Source organism: Ambystoma mexicanum, chromosome 9, assembly GCF_040938575.1.
Source record: "Ambystoma mexicanum isolate Mex_15411 chromosome 9, UKY_AmexF1_1, whole genome shotgun sequence".
Classification (NCBI taxonomy): Eukaryota; Metazoa; Chordata; class Amphibia; order Caudata; family Ambystomatidae; genus Ambystoma; species Ambystoma mexicanum.
Genome location: NC_090931.1, coordinates 399,585,068 through 399,608,193, shown reverse-complemented (window position 1 = coordinate 399,608,193; position 23,126 = coordinate 399,585,068). Strand labels below are relative to the sequence as shown.

The 23,126-nt window shown below is 44.5% G+C and overlaps 1 protein-coding gene across 1 annotated transcript in view; it reads left to right on the top strand.

Annotated features, from left to right (window-relative positions):
* Positions 1-23,126, top strand: part of GALNT17 (polypeptide N-acetylgalactosaminyltransferase 17) — a 2,143,439-nt gene that overhangs the window by 1,734,917 nt on the left and 385,396 nt on the right. The window contains exon 7 of the mRNA XM_069614885.1: positions 19,020-19,205. Coding sequence (XP_069470986.1) covers positions 19,020-19,205 — 186 coding nt within the window. The remainder of the gene's footprint in view (positions 1-19,019; positions 19,206-23,126) is intronic.

Below are 23,126 nucleotides of genomic sequence, written 5' to 3'. Positions count from 1 at the left end.
GTCTCATGCGTTGGAACCAATTACCCTTATTCCTTGGATTATTCATAAATGAAGGACAGAGATTACTCCTGAGAGTACGTGCCTTGCAATAAATGATGCATGGTTCCTTATCAATGCAATCACTGAGATCTCTGTCTAGTTGCAAAATGTGCCGAAGTCTATTTAGAATCTGAACTAGCTGCTGCTGTCAGCATTGTACCTTCTAATGAACCTGAGTTTGTTGAATGAGCATTCTGATAGCTTGCCTTTTTGGTGTCAAGAGATCAGCTCGCTCCATCTTATTAACTTGTTGTTGTGCCTTGTCCAATATCGATGATTTGTAACCTCTGACCAAAAAATCTCCTTCTGATATCTTAACATTCAGTGAGAAAATCACAGGTGTGGCTGCAATTACATCTAGCTCGTATGTATATTCCCCCCATGGGGATATTGGATATGACAGAATTTTTATGAAAGCTGGATGCGTGTAACACCGCATTAACAGCTGTACTTTTCCTGAACGTATGAGTCACATACGCAGTTGGTGTCAAAGAGGTTTTCAAGTCCCAAAAATCAATACTGGTGTTACTGAATGTATGAGTGAAGGAAAGACCCCAATCATTAGAGGTAAGATATGCCACAAATTCCATTAAAAGCTCTACTGAACTGGACCAAACCATAATCACATCAACTATGTAGCGTCTCCATAGATGAATGTGAGGATTGAAAACAGTGTTACTCAGTGCAAATTGCTGCTCAAAATGATACATGAAAGTATTTGCCAGGGCAGCGGCAAAGCTAGCTCCCATAGCTATTCTTCTTGTTTATAACACACATTGCTGAACAGAAACATATTATTATCTAAAGTAAATGACAATAGTTCTTTCAACATCTCAATATGTACGTAGTATGATGCAGACTTGTCCCTGAAAATATAGTTAACACTGTCAATTGCTCGTCCATGATTTTTTTTTTTTGATCAAAGACTTTATTGATTTTAAACATAGGAAAACAACTTAACAGTACATGCATCTCTCTGTGTATCAGGGATGGGAGCAAGGGAGCAGTCATACAATCAACATTTTCAGGAGGAGGGTCAGGAGAGAAGAGAGAAGCAGTTAAAAAAACTAAAAACAACAAAAGAGAGGAAAGAAGAGAGAAGAAAAGAAAACTCTTGATAACTGGGACTGCTGTCTAGTGGTCCGTCAGACTTTGCCAAAGCAGGAGTTACTCGTGGCACAATCAGTATGTTCCTGGCTCGCTTCATTCAGCATCATGCGGCCCTGTCCGTTCCTAGCATCTGCCGTGGCACACCTGCCTTCTAGCTGGCGTCTTCCCAGCGACTCCATATTTTGTTCGCTTTTTGCGGGCAGCCCCTTGCAGCATATACCCGATGTTCCATGTCAGCGCAGATGTCCACATCCACGACCCATTGGTCGTAGTCCGGAGTGCGTTCAGCGCCCCACAGTTGTGCTATATTCCGCCTGAGCACGGCCGTTGCAGTGGAGCAGAGTATCTTTTCATACCGGGACAGGTCGGTTTCATTAGAGATCCCCAGAAGGAGATGTTTTGGGCATCTGACTATTGTCTTGCCTATAACGCTGGATAGTTTGTCACAGCATTTCTGCCAGAGTTGCTGGATATTGTTGCATTCCCATAGGATATGGAAGAATGTGCCCTCCTCACGCTTGCATCGCAGGCAGCATGCGTCTGACGTCTTCCCCCAGCGGAAAAGGGCGACTCTTGGGTAGTAGACGCGGTGCAGGATCTTTAGTTGGACCAGTCTTAGTCTTGAAGAGATGGTTACCTGGCGCGGGTACATTAGGGCCTCCACCCAGTCTTCCGGCTGGAGCGGTCCCACATCCCGTTCCCATTTGGTCTTCAGGCTGGTCAATTCTGGTGTCGCAAAGGATGTAATCACATTGTACAAGGTGGAGGTGACTTTCCGTTTCACCTGGTCCTTCACCATATTGCATTCAAGGGGGGAGCTTTCCGGTATGTTCAGTATATTTTGTTGGTGGGTGCTCCACGCATGTTGCAATTGCGTGTGGTGGTATCTTTCTGTGGCTGGGAGGGAACATTCCTCTTGTAATGTTTCAAATGGTGCAAGTTTGTCCTCCCGCAGCACAGCCCCGACGGTGGTGATTCCTCGTTGGACCCATTCGGGCCATCTAGGTAGCTTTTGTATTTCAGGAAGATGGCAATTGTTCCATAGGGGTTGGGCCAGTGTCAGTTTCCCATCCCAACCTAGGTGTCGGTGTACCTCTTTCCATATTCTCACTATGTGTGTCGCCATATCTGGTTTCGGTGGGCGGCCCAGGCTTCCGTAGAGATGTTCTAATGGTGCTGTTGTGTTGTGGGGGTTAATTGCCTTGACGTGCGGAAGTGTCCCATCTCCATGCAGCATGTCATTGACCACCGTCAGCTGGCCGGCCCAGTAGTATGATTGCAGCCTGGGTAGTCCAATCCCTCCTTCCCATACGGACCTTTGGAGCGTGGAAAGAGCGATCCGCGGATGCGCCCCCCCCATAGCAGTTTTCTGAGGATGCATTCGAGCTTATGGAATTCTTGCTGCGGGATATATAGAGGGGCATTTTGCAGGATGTACAAGAATTTGGGGAGGGCAATCATTTTGAATAGTGCAGCTCTACCCAACAATGTCAGTGGCAATGAGATCCAGTTGCGGGTGTCTTCTGCGAATCTTGTTACGAGTGGGGCAAGGTTCAGGGTTGTATAGTCTGCAAGTTGTTGCGTGATACGTATCCCAAGATATTTGAACTGCTCCATTTCGATCTGGTAGGGGCCGTTCATTGCACTGGTTGCAGGCGCATCCCCTATAGTGAATAGGATGGATTTGGCCCAGTTCACTCGTAGGCCACTGAATGCCCCATATTGCTCCAGTATGCTCGTAACTCTGGGACAGGAGTTGGCTGGGTCCTTCAGATAGATGAGCAGGTCATCATCATGGAGTGATACTCTGTCCTCCCAGGTTGCTGACCAGCGGAAGCCTTCCCAGGCAGGTGTGTTTCTCAGGAGAATTGCCAGGGGTTCTATTGCGATCGCAAAGATCATGGCTGACAGTGGGCAGCCCTGCCTCGTTCCTCTCCCCAGCCCAAAGGGATCTGATTGCCATCCATTGATCCTGGTTCTGGCGGTTGGGCGGTTGTATAGTAGGCGTACCCAGCTCATGAAGTTCTCGCCAAAGCCCATACAGTGCAATATGTCCCAGATGGCCTCCCATCTCACTGAGTCGAAGGCCTTCTCAAAGTCGATTGCTAGTAAGGCCAAGGGGCCTTGTATGCTGTGGGCTCTTTCCAGGGCTGAATATATTCTATAAAGATTCATGCGTGTTGATCTCTGTGGCATGAAGCCACACTGGTCCGGGTGTATCAGAGAGGGAATGACTTGTTGGAGGCGGTCTGCTAGTATTTTGGCGAGTATCTTTGTTTCGCTGTTGATAAGTGAGATAGGCCTGTATGAACTGCAGGTTTCGGGGGGTTTGTCCGGTTTGGGTATCGCTATTATCGTTGCTTCACGTAGGTCAGGTGAGAGAATGCCCTTTTCACGTGCATGCTGGTACATCCGTAACAGGTGCGGAGCAATCACATTGGTCCCCACCTTCCGCCATAGCTCGATCGGGAAGCCGTTGGGACCTGGGGATTTGCCGGTTTGGAGGCTGAATATGGCGCTTAGAATCTCGTCCTCCGTGACGTCTCTCTCCAGTAGTTCCTGCTGCGCCGCATTTAAGGTAGGGGTGGCTATTTCCTCCATGATCGAGGCATCCATTCGAGTCCTGGGTGCCTCATAGAGTTCTGCGTAATACTCTGCACAGCCTTGTGTTATGTCCTGGTCCATTACACGAGTGTTTTGCTCTCCTGTCTCCAGCCGCAAGACATGGCTGCGCCCTCGCTCTTTCCTCTCCAGCCATGCCAGCATCTTCCCAGCTTTGTCTCCCGTTTCATAGATTCTCGCTCGCATCGCAGTATGTACGTACATTGCATTATCCATTGCTGTATTTTGGAGCTTCTTTTGTGCTCGAAGCAGGGTGCGGTTTGTGTCCGGTGTGTCTTCGTTTATGTGCTTTTCCTCTGCCTGCTTCACTTGCTGTTCTGCTTCAAGTATCTTGCTAAGATGCTTTCTTTTTTGGGCAGTCGTCCATGATATTAGCTCGCCCCTTAGCACTGACTTGTAGGCTTCCCACAGTGTCTCAGGGTTAGAAGCAGACTGTGTATTAAGCTCAAAGTATGTGTTTGTGCTCTCCTGGAGTTTATCCACTAGCTCGGGGTCCCCCAAGTAGTAGTTATTCAGTCGCCAGCTCGGTGGGGGAATCGGCCTGGATGTTGTGATTTTCAGTTCAAGCGGGGAGTGGTCAGATATGCCTCTAGGGAGCAGGTCTGTTTCCTGTACCTTGTGTAAATCAGAGGCCGGGACGAAAAAGTAATCCAGCCTAGATAGGGAGGCATGTGCCCCTGAATGGAAGGAGTATTCCCTAGTGTCTGGGTGGAGTTCTCTCCATGTGTCGCATAGGCCCAGTGCATTAGGGAATGTGGCAAGTCGGGTAGTTGTGTTAGGGTTCCTGTTGCGTAAATGTGAGCGGTCTAAAGTTACGTTCATGACTTCATTGAAGTCTCCACCCAGAACCAGCAGGTTGGAAGTGTCGTTCGTGATCAGCGGGGCAATTTCTGTGAGCAGTTGGTCCAGTTGGGTTGGTGGTGCGTAGGTGGCTAACAGTGCGATGGATTGATCCCACAACCTGCCCGTCACATATACGTATCTGCCGCCAGTGTCCAGGCGCACTGTGGTGAGTTGGAAAGGAAGGTTTTTGTGTAACAGGACCATGACTCCCCTTGATCCCATCGTGAAGCCTGACTGGAGTGTCAGCTTGTAGTTTGTGCGTTTGAACAGGGTGCATTCCGTGCCCGCAAGATGGGTCTCAGTCAGAAGCACTATGTCTGGTGCCCGTCTATTAAGAAATTGCCTAACCAGGCGCCGTTTGATAGCGTTGCCAAGGCCATTGACGTTCCACGTCATGAGCCGGAGTGTTCTGAGGGCATGAGCAGTGTTGTTATGTGATGCCATGTCTGCTTATGGGAGTGGATATGTGTGCTGCCGATGACGATGTGTCGCGTCTCGCGAGCTTGTGGCCATAAGTTATGCTCATACTGATTGGTCCTGATATGTTTCGTGTCTGACGTGTCCCATGTGTAATGAAACTTAACAAACACGTTACCCCCCACCCCATACTCCTCCCAACTAGAAGCATCGGTTGCCCGAACCTAGAAAACCACGGGTGTCAACTGGACACCTTACATGCAATAAACTCAACTTGTGTATGGATGCTAGTCCCTGGCAGTGTGCAATCAGGGGTTAGCACCGCTGGGGCTACTCTCTGATGTGTCTCTTAGAGGCTGGGGGCCCCTCTGACGTGTGGCAGCGAGTCGACCCCGCGGCCGCAATTTTAGGGAGTGTGTTGATTCGTGTCAGCAGGTACGGTTTGTGGATTGTGTTAGGGTAGTGCATTGTGTACTCACTGGTATGCCGCTCTGCGTCGCTAGGAGTGGTGACAGGGGTCATCCATCGCAGTCCTCTGGTAGGTCTTGTTCCGGGGGCGGTCGGGGTGCATGTTGTTGGTCGGGGGGCGGTCTGTTGTTTCTGCTGGCTCGGGGAGTTGACCGGTCCCCCTCTAAATGTTGTTCCGCCCATTGCCATGCTTCCTTCGGATCATTGAAGTGGATTGATGTGCCTTTATGGTAAATATTAAGCTGTGCTGGGAAAAGTAGGCCATATTTGACCCCCAATGTTTGCAGGTGCTTTTTAAGTTGATGGAAAGACTGCCTCGCTTTCTGCACCTCTCTCGTGTCGTCCGGAAAGAAGGCGATCCTAGAGCCGTTAAAGGTGATCGGGCCTTTGGTCCGTGCCAGTTGCAGTAGGGCGTCTCGGTCCCTGTAATTTAAGAATCTCGCAATTACTGTGCATGGTGGCGTCCCAGGCGTTGGTCTACCCGTGGGTACTCTATGTGCTCGTTCTATAGAGAAAAACTTGGAGAAGGAGCTCAGGTCATATAGGTCTGTAAGCCATTGTTCAAGGAGGCCTTCAGCTTTCTCAGGTATGCCGAGTATGCGCACGTTATTGCGCCTTGAGCGGCCCTCACTGTCTTCTACTTGGCTTTCCATCAGTTTGAGTTTCGAAGTAACGCTTCTGAGCTGGTGTTGCATGTCTCGTACTCCATCTTCTGTAGTCGAGACGCGCTGTTCGACTTCGCCAGTTCGCGCCGTCAGCTTTTGGAGATTGTGTCTGAGGAGGGACACGTCCAGGCTTATCCCATCCATTTTTTGCTCCATTGACGTGCGGGAGTCTGCAATGGCGGCCATGATGTCCCTCAGGGAGATTGCGTTACCCGGTTGTCCTTCTTCCAGGGTGACCGGATGGTAGTCGGGGACCTGTGTCGAAGGATTTGTATATTGTTCCATTCTGCTCTGTGTCGGGAGTTTCTTAGCTTTATCTTTGCCCATTTTCTCCGATGTGTCCCAGGGCCACTGCAGTAGTTTAGTGAGGTGCGTAGTGGCCGCACACACTTGGATAGGTCGCACAGTTGCGCCAGGATACCGATGCTCCCAGGCGGTTTGACAGCTTCACAGGACGAACGCTCGGTGCCGGTGTTTTTGCGGGCCGCCCAGGGTTGTTTCGCCAGGCTAACCAGGGCAGTCTTATGCTGGTCTCTTCTCCCGCTCTTTGCTTCTATTGGCGAGCTGTTGGTGTGGGCAATGTTCGGACTGGGGTATGGCCCCACGTCTGCTCAGTTCCGTTGTTTGGGAGACTGCTTCTACCGCCCGTAGCACTGACAAGGTAGCGGCGGATGAGACGGTAGTTTGCAGTAATTAGGCGCCAGCTCTGTATTACGGAGGAAGCGTATTATGGCTGGGGCCGCAGTCCGCTCCGTTGCCTCACCGCTTCCGCCCCAGGAGCGTACTGTATTCTCCCAGGTTCTTCGTCTTCCAGTGGCGTCTCCAGCGGTATGCTATGGTGAGTCTCCCTCGTCCGCACCGCGAGCTGTGTTGGCTCGCGGTCCCCGGCGACGGACACTGGCTGTCGATACACACCGCCCCACACTTGACGATGCGTGCGGAGGGGGGGAGGGTCAACTTGCGTTCAGGTACGAGTCACCGGTTTCAGCGCCGTCTTCTCAAACCCCGCGGGGGTGGTTGCAGCTCACAGTGGGGCCCGGCCAGGTCCTAGGGGATACGCGGCGGCCATTTTGTTTGTAGCAGCGTTTCAAAACGTGGCCTCGAACCAGAGTCGATGTTTCTATTCCTCGTGTATGCGTTTGTCCCCAAAATTTACCAGGATATAGAGCAGATCCTCCGCATTCCGTACGTTTGCTTATTTTTGGTCTTCTTGTCGAAATCAGGCAGGATGTTTCAGGATTATGTGGCGGCTCGCGGAGCGGTGCAGATTCACGTCCGCATCGTCTCGCAGCTGGCCACGCCCCCCTACTCGTAAATGATTGATAGAAGTATAAAGTGCTTTCGCATCCAGTGTTACTAACAAATGCTGTTGTTCTGTAGTGAGATCTTGAAAAATCCGCAGTACAATTGTTTCTCTACATCTGTCAATAGATCTGTCTTGTACCACTTATTGATTAGTTGTGAAGATGCAGTGACAATACTTTTGATCGGATTTACCGGTAACACTGATTAACAGCATGGTGTATTGAGGTGATTAAGTGCCATATGTATGGAATCTGATTAATCCATGATCACCACATTCCCTCCTTTATCAACTTCTTTGATGATAAAGGCAGGATTGGCTATGGAGTTTTGAATGGCTTGTGATTCCACCAATGTCAGATTGAAACCTTTTTGACAATTAGAGTTATTTGCTAATGAATGTACATCCCTGGTCACAGCCTTATAGAAAATATTGATAACATTTTCACAAGAAAAAACAGGCATGAAGTGTGATTTCTTTGGGTTAATTATTTAATCTTCAAATTCTTTTGTTCTATATTAAGATCATGAAGTATATCATGCACAGTAATGTGAGGCCCGAGCGCCCTGTCCTCCAAGGACATGAGTACATTTGTGGACAGCATTGTTTGCAGTGAAATGTCTGAAGGGGGCATTGTGGTTTGCAGTTTCATGAATTGTTTAACTTTTGCTGCGAAAAACGTCTTCAGCTTAAGTTTCCGTATGAATTTGAACTGATCTGTTTGGATGGTGTCCAGACATTTGGTCGACCTAAAACTGGTCGAATGACATTTGGTCGACGCAATTTGGTCGAAAACCAAATGGTCGAATTTTGTTTTTTAATTATATATTTATTTTTCAGGTTTTCGTTTTTTACAAAAATGTGTTTTTAGAAAAAAAAGGGGGTTGGGGGGGACCCCCCCAAAAAAAAAAAAAAAGGTGAAAATAAAAAATAAAAAAAATTCGACCATTTGGTTTTCGACCAAATTGGTTCGACCATTTGTCTGGTTGACCAATTTTTTTCGACCAAATGTCTGGTAACCTGTTTGGATGTCTATGAAGTTATTAAAGCCTGCAGGCGCAAATGACAAACCCTTAATCAGAACCGAAATTTCTGTTGGTGAGAGCTGATAGGTTGACAAATTAAACACTAAATTAGTCATCTGTGTTAAGGCTGTAACTGTTGTTGCAATGCTCTGTTCGCTCTGCGTGTAAGAGGTTCTGCTTTTCTGCCTACGGTGTTTCCCACCCCTGGAGCCCCAGGGTTTATAACTGGTATTGAAATATTGGGGACAACGGGGTCTTGAAACATGACTTGTTTTTCCGGTGCCCTGTGGTTGCGTTTCTTGAAACACTGAATTTGGTCCAAAAAAGGCAGTATTGCAGGTATGGTAGGTGTTACTGCTTCTGTAGGGGGAACTGTCACTAAACCACTCACGGCAGCTTATTGGAAGTCAGTGTCACCCTCATATACAAGCTGGCAGCTGAAGATGTGACACTACTGGTCCTGGATCTGGACACATCATCATATTTGGGTTGCTAGGTATAGACTCTATTGTCTCTGTAATCGTGATCATCCCTTCAGAATTTACAGGATTTGCGCAGTTTAATCTCGTCTTGGTGTTGACGCAGGATAGAATACATGGTTCTGATTTTTTTTCTTTTGTCACTAATGGTGCATGAAACGCTTCTATTTCCTGTTTCGGTAAATCTATTTGTGTGATAAAATGTTCACGTTCCACATGTTTAATTAACAGAATGATCATGTTGTTGGAACTAGTGGATACATTGGGCCTCATTACGACCCAGGCGGTAAGTTACCGCCTGGGTCGTACCCTTACCACCATGGTGTAAACTATGTTTACACCATGGTGGATGGCGGATTTACCGCCCCATTCCAAGGTGAGTGGGGCGGTAAATCCCCATTTCCCATTTTACCCTTCCCCATTCCCATTTTTGCCCCATAAGGCATAATGGAAGTGGGGAAGGTGCTAATTACGCCACCGTAAATTACGGTGGCGTAATTAGCACCATGGTCCCTTAGCGCCATGGATTTTAACGCCTGCAAAAAGCAGGCGTTAATATCACCATGGCGCTAACGGACCTTGTAATCAGGCGTTAAGGGTCGGCGCCGTTTACGGCGCCGTTAACCCTTTAACGCTTGATTCGTAATGAGGCCCATTATCTTCCCATTCTGTGGCTATGTCACTATCCAATGGGGTTTCAAAATCTGGTAACATTGGAATACGGAGACCCCAGGGAATTTTATGCTGTTCAAGGTAATGCTTAAGTGTTGTCATTTCCCAATATGTGTTGATTTCTTTGATACTCAGTCGTTCTAGTTTAAGGAATTCATAAAGTAAATCCGCATTGGTACAAATCAATCTTTTGAAAGGGTTTAGTGTGGATCCTCGTGGTGCGAAAAGTGCTTTTATGTCATCATTACGAGTCAATAAATATTCTGCAAATTGTGCCATCCTAAAGTATGTAATCAAATACTGTGATCGGCAAAAAGTACAGCTGCTGGGTTTCACTACTTGAAATAATAAAAGGTCAACAAGGCAGAGAGAATGGAGACCACAGCGCTTGTACAAGTAATATTCAAAAACAATTGTATCAAGAACAAGACATTTGTAGTAGGTGGTGAGGCTGCCATGGGTGATTGAACGTGGGACCCTTGCCCGGGAACTCCACCAATTGATAAAATAAAGAAATGAAGCAATCACACTACACATTTTCACCATCGGTTTTTATGTGTGTAAGTACACAGCCCGACATGTGTTTCGACCATAGGTCTTCTTTTGAGGCCGATATTGACTACATTCTGTATTACATCATACAATTGTTGTCACATTGAAAATAAAGATCACAAAAAATTGTATCATTGGAATGAAAAACACAGGAATTCACAGTATCCGGCATAAACTGAGTATTTTTTTTTCATTGCATTTGTAACACGTGTAACAGACCTTGGACATCATGGTGCTGTGACAGAAGGCTTAATTAGTTACATAAGTGCTTAAGAAACATACACACATATGCTTTGCCTAACCCTATGTTGCAGGGCGGCATACTTAGTTACATAAGTGCTTTCAAAAACATACAGGTTGCCTAACCTCATGAGCAGGGTGGCAGCAGCATACAAATGCAGAGTCATTTTAGGTGGCACAAACATGTTGCCCAACCCCATGTAGCAGGGTGGCAGCAGCATACAAATGCAGAGTCATTTTAGGTGGCACAAACATGTTGCCCAACCCCATGTAGCAGGGCGGCAGCAGCATACAAATGCAGAGTCAGTTTAGGTGGCACAAACATGTTGCACAACCCCATCTAGCAAGGCGGCAGCAGCATACAAATGTAGAGTCAGTTCAGGTGGCACAAACATGTTGCCAGTTTAGGTGGCACACACATGTGGCTTCAGAAAAAGACCTATGGTAGAAACACATGTTGCACTGTGTACTTACCCACATACAGACCACTGTTGAAAATGTGTAGTGTGATTGCTTCATTTCTTTAGTTTATCAATTGGTGGACTTCCCGGGCAGTAGTTCCACGTTCAGACACAAACACCCGTGGCAGCCTCTCCACCTACTATGAAATTGCTTGTTCTTGATAGAATTGTTTTTGATTATTACTTGTACAAGCGCTGTCGCCTCCAGTTTCTCTGCCTTGTTGACTTTATATGATATTGGGAGTGGCTTTAGTATATTTCACTGAATCTTTGCAAGATGTGTAGTGGGATTTCCAAGTAGGTTGGAAATGGGAGAGGAGTAAGATTGTCGTCCCAGCCAAAATGGAAAGAATATGATTGAAGCACAAATATATTTGCCTCAAAAGTGACTCAGAGGAACGTGAATTTGTGAAATGGCCAGCTTACACACTTGGAGGCCAATAAAATGCATGTGTGCACGATTACCTTAACACCTGTCAAAACCCCTGCTCCAAAAATGTACTCCTTGAGAAGGCACTTTGATAGCAGCAGGAGAAATGGGAAGTTTATCAGAGAAATACATCAAAACCCCTTTTAAAATCCAAAAGAGATTGTATTGCCACCTACAGGAACACCAATTAATTTGCACTAAAATGGACTCCAAGATTTGACCCTTTTCCAGCAACTGGAGACATGTTTGTTCATTCAAATAATTTCCAAATGCCTTTTTCTGTTAAGGGTTTTCTGGCTAAAGCGTTTTTAAGTGTGTGTTTGTGTACTTAGTGAGAACAACTGTTTGTAAATTATGCATCACATACTAAATGACCTCTGCGGCTCTAGTCGCAGGTGTTGTTCTTGCAAAGCATATCAGCACTTTATGTAATGTCCTCACAAAGGGAAAAGATGTCTGCTTTGCTGATATTCAAACTCGTGACTCACGGGTCTTTTGGCTGTGCTTATCCCACTGATCTAGATATGTTTAAACATGATTCAGGACATTTAAAAAATCAGTGTTTGGAAAAGACTAAGACACAAAGGTCGAAGATATATCACAACAAACCCATATGCCCTTGATCATTGGATATTATCAGGTATGACATCAGCAATGACATCAGTGATTGAATCAGAAACTCAAAATGTGTTCTTTTTCCAGTCCCCACATGACATTGATTGAATGGGTTCAGTCAATGCTCCATGCATCTTTAATGTATCTCTAATCTATGAGTCATGCAGTGTCCCAGCGTCCTTGGGGAATGTTGTCACCATCTCCTTTTACTTTCACACAAAGATCATCTCTCTGATCTACAGTGAACATGGGATTTTGCAAAACCTCTTTGATTCCTTTCATAAATCCAACGAATGAACTGCTAGAAACCAATTACAAGTAATTCACCACCATGTCTACACCATTTGCAACGAAACACAAAAGTTAATCCTAAAATTAATCTTTAAAAGAAAATTGCAAAAATGAAAGAAAAAATGATTGATGCAAAAAAATTCAAAACAATTGGATGAAAAACATAAAGTATTATAGCAGAACAACTATCACACAATTATAATATAGAAACGTAGTTTTACATTCATGAGCATTGAACATGATTGTTATGTGCTGACTGGAGAAATTATCTATTTCTATTTTTTAGTGAAAGTATAATTAATTACGGTTAAACAAAGTATATTTTTGGTCGAGGCAAAATCTGTGCACATTCCTTCTGAAATAATTATTTCATTTTAAACTGAAGGGTATCATCTTGAAACAACTCATTATTTCACAAGAGAGTATACAATAGGATACATATTTAAATCTGCTTTCCACATAAACCTGCACACCATGTCACATAATGGGTCTGATCTGCAAAGAATTTTTCATTGGGATTTTTCAATTGAAAACTTTTTTTGTAAATCGGGCCCAATTTGTGATAGGCATGCAGACATCCCCATTACAATCCAATAGCCTGCCTGAGCTGGCGTAGCACTGTTTTCATGCAGGAATTCACTCATTATCATCAGGGGGTTTTCTAGTCTATGAAGGTTGGTCCATGACAAAGAGTGCATGGAACTATAGGCACAACTACCCGGGGGGTTAAGAGTATCCTGAACCCCTCAAATAAAAGAAACATGATCTTTGGTACCCCACCGTGTAAGGAGTGTATTTAAAGGGACAGCTGCTTAAGCAGGATAGCCAAGCTCTGCAACTAAAATATATATATATGTATCATTATATTCAGACAATTCACTGTTAGGGTGAGTATTGTGATCAATGAAATGAGCACCAAGCCCAGTGTACATTACTTGCTCAGAGGGGTTTCTGCCTAAATCACTATCACAGATATATTTGTTCAATATAAAAAACCCGTTGTCATTTGTATGATCCCAAAGTGCTCTTTGGTGTATGCAAAGCAGCCAGGTGACTTGTAATGCCCTCTCGGTGTACATTGCTCGTAATGTAGGCAATTGACTAATTGGAAATCTGCAATGCAGTAAATTGATTGTAAAAGAAAGATGTAAAAGATAATCAAGATGTAAAATGATTGCATGAGGTGTTACATTTTGTTGCTGCTCCGAGGCATTCTAAAATGTGTATGCAGAATGGGAGAGAGAGGAGATAATACATGTCCTTCGCTTCATGTATGCTCTGTCTGCCAAACCATCTGGTTGTATTATTATTATTATTATTATTATTGCGTCTAAGGTAGGCCTGTAGAGATCTTCATGAAGACATAATACTAATGAATGCATGCCAAATATGCCTGCATTTAGCACATGCTAAAAGCAGATGGATTACATTGGAATCCATTGTAAATACTATCTTTTCCTGGCAGGTTTTACATTTTTTCAAAATGGAAAGTAAAATGAAGGAGGACAATGAATTATTCTTCTGTCTTTACTCTTTCCTTTTGCACTCCATTTTGTAAAAGTGGAAAAAGGTTTGACGCGGAACTACCAGCACTTACTTATGTGTTAATGTTGGTAGTCATCTGCATGCACATACAACAAAATGAGCCTGTCTGATTAAAAAGTGTATCTACTGAGTGAGATAACAATTATTTAAAGACAATGGGCCTTATTACAAGTTTGGCGGTAGCCTTGCCAGTAAAACCGTCAGGATGCCGCCAAACTTGAGATTTTTACCGGCACCCACGAATGGACAATTACCGGGTCACTACGGCCCTGCTGGATCCGGAAATTGCCCATTTGTGGGCGCCAGAAAAAAATGCTCCTCATTCCCATTTGAGCCCCAAAGGGCTCAATGGGAATGGGAAGGTCGGATGCAGCGGCACCATTCAGAATGGTACCAGTCCATCCGACATGCTATGCTCGCGGGTGCCGGTACGCCCACCAGGCCAGTCATTGCAGGCGGGAAGGCACCTGCGAGCAGAACTAGAAGTTTGCCAGTTCGGTAACAATGGTACCGGCAAGCTTACTGGTACCGTTGTTACCGGACCAGCAAACTTATAATGAAGCCAAATGATTTATTTACAAACTTAGCTGGAGAAATGTATTTGCAATACACATATTGGATGCCTAGAAGTCCACTAGAGATCATGCTGTGTGACCCAAAATACATGTTTGCAGGGTTCATTATTTATTGTTTTGGTACTGCCCTTAATCTTAACAAAATTCATTACATCTTTGCCATTCTCCTTTTTAAGAGCCCCCTCCCATCACTAATGAACTCACTGGATTTCTTTCTGTGTTACCGTAGAGAACCAATTGGGAATTGTACTCTCTTTTTCCCGATTTGTCTCAAAAATAATGCTGTAAAATGCATCCCTTTAACATATTATTTAAATAAGGCAGATAGGCGGAGAACCCAGCTGAACCTCCCTAAATGGCGTAAGGCTATCTCACTACGCTCAGTCGCTCACACTAATTTGTGGTAGATGTTAAGGCCCCTACACTAAGAAATAGGAACCTCCTGCCTGTGACATTGAATCATTAACAATGCCAGTGCCCCTCATGATATGCCCGCCCACAGCACCACTTACATGTAATAATGTTACCAGCCATGCATACTGGCAGCTGGTAAGTTTGGACACCACGGGTATGGAACCTCCACCCCTTGTTACTGAGCTCAGAGAACAATGTAAGATTTGATTAAAAAAAAATACTTGCATCTTTCAACCAGTGCAGTATGAGGCATGCCCTGCGACAGCAAGACCACCATGTGCATTGCACATCTGTGATGGCGCCAGGTTGACCAGGCAGTCTGCAGCCTGGTGTGCACTTCTTTGGGGAGCATGGGGAGCATCTCAGGGGATCTTGCAGGGTGGCCCCCTCATTTTATTTTGCCTCTGACAGCCATTAATCTGGCCTGCTGATAACACATTTATGTGATGAGATTGTGCAAACATGCTCATCTTCTTTTAATGTGCTGCTGCCTATATTCGACTTTTGATGACTGGTATTATTTCCTTTGCCTCAACCACTGTAATTGACTATTACTTAACTCAACAGCTAGCATGCTACTCTGGAGCTGTCCTGGCACCAGGCTGGGAAAAGTTGATACACATGTTTCTGAGTGGGCATGCTCATACAGCACTGGTTGCTGCCATGAAAGTGCTGGCCATCTTGATAATTGTGCCCATCACTATACGCCAGGCCACTCATTCAGAGGGAGAGGTAATATGACACAATAGATTGGGGCACAGGAGATCCAAGATGTCGACAGCCCCAGCACAGCCTACATTAATTCGTACTCGAGTTGAAATAAATTGAAATAAATGCGTCCCAAATGCCATCCCTAAAATGCACTGCATGAGCCGAGCATCCCGACCGTTTGGTAAGTATTCAGGGTGACAATGGGATAAATGCTTTAGTGCATGAGATCGTGTTATCGCTGCAATATGATTTTCTTGTTTTTCTCTTTTCATTTGTTTCTCCCAGGGTCTCTTTAGCCACACGGCTCATATACTGCCCACACACAGCGTGATAGCTGATCTCAGACAGCACGACTATTAGGATAAAGTGCTGCAGTTATCAGACCCTAACCACTAAATGCTTCATCAACAGAAAACATCCTTTCTACATGTGACCAATTCTATTATAAGTCTCGGGAGGATAGCTCAGCGGCAATGTGCTCACCTTGGGAGCAAGGCGACACAGAGCAACACAGGTTTGATCCCCGGTCTGCGCTTAGAAACCTCTGGGTATTAAGCGTGTTATAAATAACCTATCATATCATATTAACCCCGAGTGAATCTTGCAATACCCATCTTTCCTATAGGCAAAGTTCCCAGTCTCTGGAGAAAATGCATAGACCCATCCTTTCATCAGATAGCATATTGTCCTTCCCTGCATGGACTAATCCTTTCTATGGTCAAAAGCTTTCCATCCATATGAACCCATAGAACCCTCCATTGCTACATTTCAGCAGTTCTATATCCCTGGGTGAGTGATCAGAAACTGTCCTGATTGCAGGTGACATGCTGTATGTCCTAAATCGAAAACACAGAACTGGTTATTCCTCTGAGTTACAGGTTTAATATTCCTGGGTAAGTGAATCCCAGAATCCTGTCTGCCTAGAGGTAACCAAATTGCTTCCTTTTTTTAATCTCATAAAACCATTTTTCAGCATGTTTTCTTTAAACTCTTAATTGCACTGTACTTGTGTGTCATTAATCCCTGGCACATCTGGCAGGGATAACACTTGAGGTTGGACTACGCTACAAATGTGGGTACTTTGCGGGGGAACCTGTCTCTGATTGTGGTTGGTTGAAGAGGGTGTTGTGGGAGCACGTCTTGAGTATACAAGCCACTCTGTTCCTCACAGGTTCTTGTCGAATTTCAAAATGTCCAGAATCATTCTTCTTTCAGGCGTCCAATGTCTCTAGTGAATCTCCCAACCCTTCCCTCCTATACATAACTATATTATTATCCTACGTCACGCCCTGAAGCAATCGTTCCTATATATGTTGCTGGCCCATAATGATCAGAACCCATTTTCATAACATGATAATAACTTGTGTTTATTCATCTCTCACTGGTGTAATTACACATTTTAATGGTGGGTTCTCCCCTCATGCTAATCTGCAGAACCCATTTTGCTCGAGGTAGCAGGTTCTTTGTTCATGGGAGAATCCCTCTACTGCATCCTTCATACAGTTGGCAGGTTCTTTCTCCATGGGTACATCCAGAGAGCCCCTTCTTCATAAAAGGGAAATATTAGGCCTTATTACAGGTTTGCCAGTATCCTGGTGCAAAATCTGGCAGGATACTGGCGAACATACCTACCGTTTCTGCCGCCTGTTATTACAGGTGACAGAATGGGCGGTAAAACCCCATTCCATGGAGTTCTAAAGGGCTCCATGGGAGTATTTGCTAGTATGTTTGCCACTGGCAATACCGGTTCTGAAAAAAAACAGCTGTTTTATACAAGTGGGGGACTGGGTCTCCTCCAGCTCTTGGCCGGAGGTAAGTTTGGTTCCTTCCCCACTGCCATACTTGTACTCTGCCAGTCCGGTAAAGTGCCGGTATATGTTAATACCAGTACCTCATTACCATACCGACAGGGTTATAATGAGGCCCATAGTTTTTGTCCCCAAACAAATTCCATGATGCCAACCTCCCTGCAGGTGACAGATTCTCTTTCCTCTATGAATTCACAGAGCCATCCATCTTTCGGGTAACACGAAAAGCTTTGTTTCGTGGACCTTGAATTTTCTCTCAACCCATTATTTTACTGGGTAAGTGTGTTACCCATGCTTCCTAAGAGTGAAAAAATGCTCAGAATCGAACAGGTGAAATCAAGGGTGATGTCCCTGGGACAATGGTCAGACTCTACGCTTGTTAGACCTGAGATGTAATGTTTTTTTTTTCCTAGTAGAATGCCCACAATCCATCTGCTCCTATAGGTGAAATGTAGTTTTGTCCCTGAACAAAGCTCCAGACTCCATCCCCTGCAAGTGACGATTTGCTATCCATAGGCAAACTCCTAGAGACCATCAAACTTTGGGGTGACAACCCATGGGCATTTTTGAATCCGCTGCGGTCATGGTTTCCACAGGAAAAAGATTATTTCAAAAACACATCCATCCTAACTGAAAGGCAGTCCTCACGTAATCAATCCTTCAGACAGCGTGATTTTGTGAAGGAGAGCTTCTTAACTGCTCCAAGATCACAATCCTAAATGTACATCTGGTAACATTGGTCCCCCGCGAAAAAAATGTCAACGGTAATTGCTCCCTTGCATGGGACATTACTGAACATGCAATAGGAGCCATATTGCCAAGACAAAGCTTTCTCTAGTGCTTGTACTGTTCTGTTTTAAACAAAAATACATTTCTTCCACTAGGGCAATTTTCTGTACTATTGCTAAACCTATGCAATATGATTTGTCATTTGTATGAAGTTGTCACCAAAGTGTATACACAAATATTATGACTGAACCAAAGTTCATACTCATTTAACAACCGCAACAGAATAAGAGGCTTTGTTGGCTTAGTTGAGATTCAAACCTGAGACCTGAAGGTCAGACATCGATTACAGCAGCAGTCGCTCAACGGTCTGAACTGTCGTGCCAACATGTTTGCATAGTTTCTGGTGAAGGCTGCCCAGGGGTACTCTATGAAGTGCTCTATTCTGGCTGAAGTCTCTCTGCCAATGGCGATGACCAGTACTAAGAGTCTGTGGTAGCTAGCCACAGCGCTTGCACGCAAACACACACAAACACACACACAAAGAGCAGCTGCAGTGACTTTACCAGCAAGCCTGTGGCCTAGTTTCTGGGACCTAGTAGTCCTCACTATGGGTAACGCTGGTAATGATGCAGTTGGAGGCAAAATTGCACTTGTGCTCATCAGCTTCATGCTGATGCACATCGATGTGTCAGTGAAACCGGGGGTACATATTAATGACCCAGACACATCAATTAAAACATGGGCCTACAACCAGTCGCTCCCCAGATGTTTTAGACTACATTCCCATTAGCCCTAGTCAGCATAGTCAATAGTGTGGGATCATAGGAGTCGTAAACCAAAACATCTGTAGATCCCCAGGTTGGGTATTTAAGTTTAAGGGGTACACCCATTTCAGAAACAGACAGATTGCTGAATCACGTATGTACCAGTAAGGGTGTAATTGGAATTAAATTCTAAATTGTGTGGGGTTTTTAAACATGCCTTTTGCTGTCTTGCTTCGTCCAGGTCTGGCTGTGTGGTGGAAGCATGGAAGTTCTCACCTGCTCAAGAGTCGCTCACATTGAACGCAAGAAAAAACCTTACAACAATAACATTGGCTTCTACACCAAGAGAAACGCTTTGCGGGTTGCTGAGGTCTGGATGGATGATTACAAATCTCATGTTTACATTGCATGGAACCTCCCACTAGAGGTAAGAACAGCTCTCTGTGGCCTGAAAGGTAATTCGCTCTGGCTATTTCTCGAAGTCTAATGTCGGAAGAATTGTACATTGGGAACATCCATTGACGCTTTTGTGCCATTATTTGACCACTTGAAGCTGATTAATAAAAGTCTGCTTCAGAGCTGAAAATGTAAATTTTAGTCGACAACGCCTATGGCAGTAAAAGTGAAATAGAGAAGTATTAAGAATAATTGGGTAGTATGCAATTAGTCAATTATGTGCACCCAGGCATTCAACTGCAGGCCAAATCAATTTGCACATTTAAGGCTGAGAAAGCAGATCCTAGCCCTTTCAAGATGTAAGGAAGCCTAACCCCCCCCCCACACCCCCACCCCACACCCCCACCCCCAACCTTCACTGCAATCCAACTAATCGCATTTGAGGACTGAACATGGGGTAAAAGAGTGAAATAGGGGATTGTGAGGGAATACTGCACATCTGTACAATAGTGGGCGGGGGAATTGCCCACTTCCAGTAACACCGAATTTGCATACGGAGAACTGGAGTGTTAATTTCTGGGGAGTTCACATGAGGGGTGTATGGAATTGAGGGCGGGCGTGTGTTTACTCGCCCGCCCTCAAAAGGACTGAATTGCTTTACTGAGCTCTTTCTGACAATTGTGTATGGTTGACTCATAAATTGCGAGCAACAGTGTTTGGCTTTTCTGCTTGCCAAATTACTTTTCTGACGTTGCTCCTGCACTATCTTTTTTTTTTATTTTTATTTTTTATTTGTTATAGTTTTCTTGACAACTTTTCACATTTTTAAACATATACTTAGGCTTCCTATTTTACATTCATTTCTATTCAATTTTTAAAAGTGCTCCTGCACTATTAGTATTGTGTAATTTACACTGTGTAATCTCAGCCAGATTCCATTGTGGCGCAGTTAAAGAAAAACACTGTTCAATTTCAGCTAGATTCGAACTTTTTTTAGATTGCTGATTTTTGTAATTCTCTATTAGTGTAACAGGCTAATCACCCGCAATTTCTGGTATTACAATTTGCACGCCTTCTCGATCCGCACTGCGCCCTTACAGCAAGAGCTGCTTCTTTTTGTCGTTCTTGTGAACTACTTTTTCCAGCATAACAAGCCTTAAAACAACGTCAGCAGTGCGTTTGTAAGGCCGGTTAGAGCCTTTTACATCCGGTTTGCGGAAGTGAGTCTACAGAGGCCCACACGCTCTAGGTACCATCTTGTCTGCTGTGTTTGTGTTGGCATATTCTTGACAGTATAATGTCAGCTCGTGCAGCAGCTTTCAAGGCTCTGGGATGACAACCTGCAGAAATACTGAGGCATGCGCCTTGAGCCTTGTTCTGCCTCTAGTAGGGTGTCCAACACCCGGCATCCTCATATAGTGGAACAGAGAGGGATATTTAAGAAACAACATGAGGTTTTCTGCCCAATCACGCAGGACAACCCAACCAACCATATCAATGGCCTCCCTACCACTGCGTCCACTATGACAGGTAAACTCATACAAGCAAGTGGCTGAGGGGATATTAGTAAAGCCTCAGGTCTTCATATCACACAGAAGGCTCAGGCAGTGTCAGACAATATGGTCTCTACTACCACGCGCAGGCCACTTCTCTCTGACAATGATCCCCATGCCGGCTCCGCCGACAACATACCCCCTCCAGATCATCTTCCCTCATCCAAAGACTCAGCATCCTGAAATGAATTCTGTTGAATACTCGTTTGATGGTCAGTACGCCATAGAGGTGGCAGAATATATTAAAGATTACAATATTGACATATGTGCCATCACCGAGACTTGGTTCTGTTGGGTATTTTTGTGGAGATTTGGGGCCTGATGGTATTTTCTTACTGCCAAAATAATCATTCAGATCGAGCTATGTATAACAATAACACAGTGCATATGCATTATTTCAGCACACAGACCTATTTAGATGGCATGCGCGGTTGGTATGTATCTATAGTGGTGATCATAATTCCTTTGGTTTATTTGTGACCCCCAATATCCAGAACCCCTTGTTTTGTTTAGAGTTTTCGTGTGATCACTAGAGACCTCAGGCCTACATTTCAGAAATACCACATCTTCAGTTTTAGTGTGCCACCATGGGCGATTCCCACTGAATTATTTACAACAGTGAGCTATATGTGCTAATTTTCACTACCTCATATACGGTAGTGAACTATGTCCCGGGTCTCTAATTTTTGCTGACTCATGTACCTTCAGCAAAAGGCTATTTTACACCCAGTCACTTATTATGTTCTGTCCAGAAAACACCCACTTATATACTGAATGGAATCATGCACACAACTACTGCCAAGCCTTATTTTTTAGTTACCTTAAAAATGACAATTCACTGTTTAAACATTTCCCCACGTTTAAACATTTCCCCACCACAAAGGAAAGAGAAAAATAAAACACACTATCCGTCTGCTTTCAGATATTTTTTTGTATTATAAAATTGACTTTTTTTACAGAAATAAATGAAATGGCACACTCAATGTTGTCAGTAACAAAATGAGAATAGAACGACAAGAGCAGTCTAATTCGCAACTTTAAACATGTTGATAAAACACTGGAATTCCCTCTCCTACACTGACTGAAGAGCTTCACACACATACACTGCCCCCACACGCTGCAGAGTAATTACCTTATCTATTCCACATGTATTTTTCTCCGGCTGTTCATTTTCTGAATGTGCCTTTATCCATTGAAGAGAACCCTCAGCGAAATCAGGCATCTGTTCTTAAACCGGCGTTATTGCCTGGAACTCCCAGCTTCTGCAATGTAGTTGGGATCTGCTTCTCCCTCAATTATGAACTGCCCAGCCAGCCAAAAAGGTCCTTCTCCCAGCTCTGCCAAAATCGTCTGCCTTCTCCCCCTTTTCAAGATTCTACAGGAAAACTTGGTTACCGAATGCTTGTCCAATAAGATTCTATCATGTCATCTCCTCCCTCACTACACAATGGCTTATTTTTTTTTTACAGTTGCAACTGTAACAAACTGATTCCCTGCTTATTCGAAGTCTTTGCTTCCTGCAGTTACTGTGGACAGAGCACAGAAAGGCAAAAGAAAAAAAAACTTGAATGTGTGTTTAAAACTGATTTTCAGAGTAGGCCTCATTTTGCAGTGAAGACACATTCTTTTATTAATGAGTTATAATTATTAGTCTTGTTAGTGATATTAGTTTGTTAATTACCAAATGTGTCTCTTGCAACATAGGCATTTCAGGTGAGGAATGGTGTGTATTTTGAAGGTACAGATGTGTGCTTTTAACTGTGAAAAATGTATTTGCATTTTATATGTAAACATCATTTTTGACTGAATAACCTGCCCTTACTTATATGTCCATGTTACACTGGCAACACATAGCTTGAAACAACTGCATCATAGCAATGCACCAAACCCATGCAGTGGTGCTGCATAAAAAAAAACATGCTACACATTTATCCTGTGCAGTAGTGCTGTACTCTGTGCTGTACTCTGTGCTGTAACACGCTAAATAACCTTACAGTTCCATGCAGCCGCTGGACCATCTGTCTCTCCTAGCAGTTCCCTCAGGATACAATATTTTGCGTGCAGACCATATATCGGGTGAGGGGGAGGGGTAGCCCTGATTTACAGTGCCTCTCTTTGAATCCAGCAAACTGTGGGTATTACGGTGGCAAACTGGGAAATAATATTAGCTAAACTAGCTACTAACCCTAAAACCACTATTAACATCCTTCTGTTCTATCGACCCCTGGATAAAATGCCTGACATGATGTGATCCTCACCCTCTTAAAACCCTCATCTAAGCTGATCATCCTGGGGGATTTGTGTCTAGTGCTGGCAGGCCCGACAGACAACATGGCCAATCTTGATAACTCCACGCTGATCAAACTTGATATCCAGCAACATGTAAAAATAGCAACCCG